We start from the raw sequence: 6,123 nt of genomic DNA, 5'->3' as shown, positions 1-6,123 counted from the left end.
TGGCCAAAACACCCAGAAGCTACCAAATTAGTGATATATGGCAACTGATCACAGTGTCGCTGCTACATTTGGGGGTTTTGTGGTCATTCAAGGTACACAATGAATCATTAGCGGTGATTAATCATTTTGGTACCAATATCATGGAACAACTCCCATGCTGTGCTGAGATATAGTGGCGGAAACACCAAGAAACTACCAAATTAGTGATATTTGTCAACTGATCACATTGTGGCTGCTACATTTGGGGGTTTTGTGGTCATTCAAGGTACACAATGAATCTTCAGGGGCAAGTGATAATTTGGGTACCAATATCATGGAAGAACTCCCACGCGGGGCTGAGATATACTGGCAGAAACACCAAGAAACTACCAAATTAGTGATATTTGGCAACTGATCACATGGTGGCTGCTACATTTGGGGGTTTTGTGGTCACCCAAGATACTCAATGAATGGTTGAGGGCATGTGATCATTTTGGTACCAATATCATGGAAGAACTCCCATGCTGCACTGAGATATAGTGGCCAAATCACCAAGAAACTCCCAAATTAGTGATATTTGGCAACTGATCACATTGTGGCTGCTACATTTGGGGGTTTTGTGGTCATTGAAGGTACACAATGAATCTTCAGGCGCATGTGATCATTTCAGTTCCAATATCATGGAAGAACTCCCAAGCTGCGCTGAGATATAGTGGCAGAAACACCAAGAAACTACCAAATTAGTGATATTTGGCAACTGATCACATTGTGGCTGCTACATTTGGGGGTTTTGTGGTCATCCAAGGTACTCAATGAATTTTTAAGGGCATTTGATCATTTTGGTACCAATATAATGAAAGGACTCCCACGCTGTGCTGAGATAAAGTGGCAGAAACACCAAGAAACTACCAAATTAGTGATATTTGGCAACTGATCACATTGTGGCTGCTACATTTGGGGGTTTTGTGGTCATTCAAGGTAAACAATGAATCTTCAGGGGCATGTGATAATTTTGTTACCAATATCATGGAAGAACTCCAACGCAGGGCTGAGATATACTGGCAGAAACACCAAGAAACTACCAAATTAGTGATATTTGGCAACTGATCACATTGTGGCTGCTACATTTGGGGGTTTTGTGGTCGTCCAAGGTACACAATGCAGGTACTCAATGAATGTTTGAGGACATGTGATCATTTTGGTACCAATATCTTGGAAGAACTCCCATGCTGTGATGAGATATAGTGGCAGAAACACCAAGAAACTACCAAATTAGTGTTATTTTGCAACTGATCACATTGTGGCTGCTACATTTGGGGGTTTTGTGGTCATCCAAGGTACTCAATGAATTTTTGGGGGTGTTTGAGCATTTTGGTACCAATATAATGGAATAACTCCCATGCTGCGCTGAGATATAGTGGCAGAAACACCGAGAAACTACCAAATTAGTGATATTTGGCAACTGATCACATTGTGGCTGCTACATTTGGGGGTTTTGTGGTCATTCAAGGTACCCAGTGAATCTTCAGGGGCATTTGATCATTTTGGTACCAATATCATGGAAGAACTTCCACGCTGCGCTGAGATATAGTGGTAAAAACACCAAGAAACTACCAAATTAGTGATATTTGGCAACTGATCACATTGTGCCTGCTACAATTGGGGGTTTTGTGCTCATTGGAGGTACTCAATCAATCTTTGAGGGCATTTGATCATCTTGGTACCAATATCATGGAAGAACTCCCATGCTGCGCTGAGATATAGTGGCAGAAACACCAAGAAACTACCAAATTAGTGAGATTTGGCAAATGGTCAGATTATAGCTGCTACATTTGGAGGTTTTGTGGTCATTCAAGGTACACAATGAATCCTTGGTGGCTATTGATCATTATGATACCAATATCATGGAAGAACTCCCAGGCTGTGTTGAGATATAGTGGCAGCAACACCAAGAAACTACCAAATTAGTGACATTTGGCAACTGATCAGATTGTAGCTGCTACATTTGGGTTATGTGGTCATTTAAGGTACAAAATGAATCCTTGGGGGCTATTGATCATTTTGATACCAATATCATGGAAGAACTCCCACACCGTGTTGAGATATAGTGGCAGAAAGGGCCAGAAACTACCAAATTACTGATATTTGGGAACTGATCACATTGTTGCTGCTGCATAATGGATGCGACCCCAAATAAATTATATTTTAAAATATTTCTGGGTTTTATATGCAGAAAAATTGTCCGATGAAATTTTATGTCGAAATATTCCTCATTAATCTGTGGTTGATAACAAAAGTAGATAAAAAAAAGAACCTGACAAAAATATGCTAAACCATGGTAAACTAATTTCAAAAAGGCCTTCTATGCATGTAGCACTTCAAGTATGATATGCAATATCTTGAGCAAGTTCAACCAGCCAAATTAAAAATTTGTGCAGGATGGTATCATGAGAGAGGTCAGGGGTCAATGTTTTTCCTTTTTTGAGAAAAAAGTCAATTTGCAGACTTCTGATAACAGATCAATTGTTGAAGTGAAAAAAAAAAAAAAAAAAAAAAATTGAGACCCCTCAGCCACCCTGGATTAATCCTAAAACTTGCAACATCTTTACTTCTCAGGAAGAATCGAGTGGTGTATGTAGAAATTTATGAATGTTATCAGGCAAAAGAAAAAAAAAATTCCTGTGACTTGAAGCTAACACAGGCAGAAGGAGAGAGATTATAGAATAGTATCAAGGAGACATGGAAAACAGACAAAGGTATCAAGAGGAATAATAAAAAAAGAAAAAAAATCGATCAATATCCCACTTTCTTAAATCCACAAAATCCTAGACCCCTAGATCTAAGTTTTGGGGTGTTTATTTCTCAAAAAATGCAACAAAAAAGTCACATTCATCTCACAGCACACGTTGAAAATCCCCAAAGTCCCAAAGGCCCTATGGATGACCCTCCAGCTGTGCCGTAGCAACAAGCAAAAGTGGGCCGGTTGTTAAAGGTGTCCAGGGAGGGCCTAACCAAGTGGTTAGGGGGCTCCCAGGGAGGGGGTAGGACGAAACCGGAACCCCTGGGGCCTCAAGCTGATGGAACCGTCCCCCTTATATAAGCTGTCCAGAGCAAATTCCACAAGCACTCGCCGCCACACACGTTTAGCTTGTCCCCAATGCCTTGCCGTTACTGCTCGCCAATCAACCGCCACCGCCCACCTTGCAGCCCAGCCCCAATGCCTTGATTGTCACCGCCCGCCATTGCAACCGTCACCGAATCTCCCATCGCAACCAACCCACGCACCCATGCACAGAATACAGTGGCGGACGGGAGTCCGAAGATGGTGCCCATCAAGGTTGTTGGGCTCAAGCAGGCCAACCGTTGGACCTACCTTCTGTAAAGAGATCACCCTTTTTTAATGTCTCTATGGCCATGATCGGATCGGATCATCTGTTTGCTTGACTCCTCCAGGGACAACGCTAGGATCAGTCGCCGCTCTGAATCAATCTGGCATCATCAGCACACAAACCAGCACATCGAAGCAGAACTACCAACGCTGGGTGTGATCATCCAGGCCCTGCTACCCATCCTATCTGGCCAGAATACCTTGCTCTCTACCAGACCCTCAGCGAACTCGCGCAGAAAGCGGATACCCCCCTGACCAATCCCACCAGCCAACTGCTCAACTCCCCAGTCGGTCAGTTTGCACCCTGTCTGCTCTCCAACAAAGAGCGAATGCTGTTGACAATTGTCCGATATCAGAACAACATGATCAATTGGGCTGATTGAAGGTTCGTGATGCAAGCAACCCAGCCAATTCATTGAGATCCGGATCGCGCAGCTCGAAAAGGAGCGGATTGATGTCGAGAACGAGCTCAGCAAAAGCTTGAAAGAACGGCCCAATCAGATCGGACATCTGCGCAACCAGGCCCGGCTTGCATCCCTCAAATATCACGATAGTCTCAAACAAAATCAGGGAATCTTGCAGAGTGACGCCCAAATCGATCCCCTCAAAACTCAGCTCAAAGCCGCCCTTCTGGCTCGGGACTTGCAGACGGACTCCATCGCCAGCTCAAAACAACCACTGGTTTGTGTCTTTCTCCCACTCTTTCTTCCCCTAACAAATTCCTGAAACCTAAAAAAATCCCCCGGACGATGCCTTAATCAACAACAGGAAGAGGTGCAAACCGAGCTGAAAACAGCAACGGAAGAGCTCGCACAAAGGAGAGTGGAGATGGAGGAGAGTTCAGAACAAGAGCGGAGAACAAATCGCTGCGGGAGAACAAGATCCGGAAGGTGGACTAGGTGAAGGGCCTGGTCATGCGCGGGAACATTGAGTAGAACGTGCGCAAAGAAGGCGTCGGCTACTTCGCCAATTTGTCACCAAAACCGCCCACCGGCTCGTCTCAACTACCGGCCACACCCACAACGACAAGGACCCCGGCCCTTGGAGTCGATGCTGCCCAGCCCGATCTCTTGACCCATCAGCGACACCCCGCCTCCGCACCCTCCTGCTCTCCCTCCCCCCATGCCTCCCACATCCCTCCCATCACGCCGCCTCTTCCCCAGTCCTCGACGCTTGTTGACCCTGCTGATCAATGCTCTCAACCACCAAACAGCCTAAAATTTTACCGAGCTTGGACAGCCTCCCCCGTTGACATTGAACTTGACTCGTCTGCCCTCTCCTTGGCCTCCTCACCTTCCGGCTCCACACCCCGGGGCTCACATGTGCCCAGCTCTCCGAGATGGTGGTTTGGGAAGTGGCCTTTGTGTAGCGTTAGCTGCTCACCGCGACCAGCAACCCGAGCGCCTGGAACTTCCTTGGCGAGTATACGCCCCTACCACCCCCACCCCCTCATCCAAAAGGAAAAAGGACTGAAAATCTGCATACAAAGATGTATGTAGAGTCCTGGAACGCGCCCAGAAGCCGCTCGCGACCGTCGAGGGCTTAGTCCTCCCACTGCTGAAATCTGCCCGGCAGCTTGACGCCAAAGATGTCTGGACAGAGGACCTCGACAGACACGCAAGTCTGCCTGCGCTCGCAGCGGTTGAGTTCCTGGCGGAAATGTACGCCGGCGCGGGTGGCAAGATGCTGATGTATTGCTCTTTGCGTATGCCTCCTATTTGGTCAAAAAGGTTTGTCTCTTCTTTCCATCTTCCAGTATCTGCTGATCAGCAATCACTTGCCTATGTCGCTTCTAATTGGTCTCACTGTGCTCACTTAAAGTGCGCGTAAAAACATCCATTTGGCTGCCGTTTCTCGCCTGGTACTTGCTACAGGCCGCTGTGCCGCAGCTGCCCGTGGCAAGTGTGGGAAGAGAGGCAAGGGAGGGTTCCCCTCTCCTTGGCCTCGACCAGGGTGTGAGAAATGAGGCTGATTCATTTCGGCAACTGCAACAAGAGACAGGAGTGGGTTCAGGCGTATACCCGTATACCCCCCGCTCCTGCGTGCGTAGAAGGGTGGGTGGCAGGTGCCTAAAGAAAATGGCAAGCGCTAGAAGTGGGCGATGGGAGATCTGAGGGGAGGGAACGCGTGAAGAGCGTGTCTTTCCCTCCGCTGGGGACTCTTATAAGAGTCACTCTGGCGTGCAGTCGCAATCTGCATGACGGCGTGATTCTCGCGGTCTGTGCGCCACCCAGCTCCGATCTCTCAGGTCCGCCCACTTAGCAGCCTCCATGGACGGAGGGGAGCTCCCGGTGCCCTACTTGCACCCCCGCAATATATCTAGGATCATTGTGGCTCTGGACCCAACGGCCAAATCCATGAATCGGGCCTAGCCTCATACATAGAAACCGGAGGAGCTCCACTGCCTCTTTGGCGTCAACTTCTGATGCCCTACATGAGGACCTCCCAGCATCAATCATGAAAAGGATTGATTCCCTTGGCTCTCTTTTGAATACTCGGATAGATGCTTCATCAACCAGTGTTCAGAAATTAAGAAGTTTTATGTATGTATCAATAAGAATTGGAGGTCATTTGAGAGGGAGGACAATAAAGTATTTTGGCAGACATAAAAAAAGCAAGCAAGTCATATATAACATCTTTTGAGTAACATATTGTTGGGGATGATGACAACAGTGACCAAGCCCCAAATGTCCCTAATCAGAGTAGTGTGTGCGCTTGGGGTGGTGAGATGTCAACAATAATTCTGGTTTCACACA

At 47.0% G+C, this 6,123-nt stretch overlaps 1 protein-coding gene across 1 annotated transcript; it reads left to right on the top strand.

Annotated features, from left to right (window-relative positions):
- Positions 1–3,301: 3,301 nt before the first annotated feature.
- PtA15_7A442 (uncharacterized protein) lies at positions 3,302–5,739 on the top strand (the record flags this gene model as incomplete). The annotated part of the gene is made up of 8 exons (XM_053171049.1): positions 3,302–3,357; positions 3,433–3,523; positions 3,583–3,654; positions 3,767–4,048; positions 4,136–4,205; positions 4,316–4,730; positions 4,867–5,097; positions 5,691–5,739. The coding sequence occupies 8 exons, from the start codon at positions 3,302–3,304 to the stop codon at positions 5,737–5,739; spliced, it is 1,266 nt and encodes a 421-aa protein (XP_053022269.1).
- Between the last annotated feature and the right edge of the window lie 384 nt (positions 5,740–6,123).

The sequence above is a fragment of the Puccinia triticina genome, chromosome 7A, assembly GCF_026914185.1.
Source record: "Puccinia triticina chromosome 7A, complete sequence".
Classification (NCBI taxonomy): Eukaryota; Fungi; Basidiomycota; class Pucciniomycetes; order Pucciniales; family Pucciniaceae; genus Puccinia; species Puccinia triticina.
Note: the sequence above shows the minus strand (reverse complement) of the source record. Positions and strands in the feature narration are given on the sequence as shown.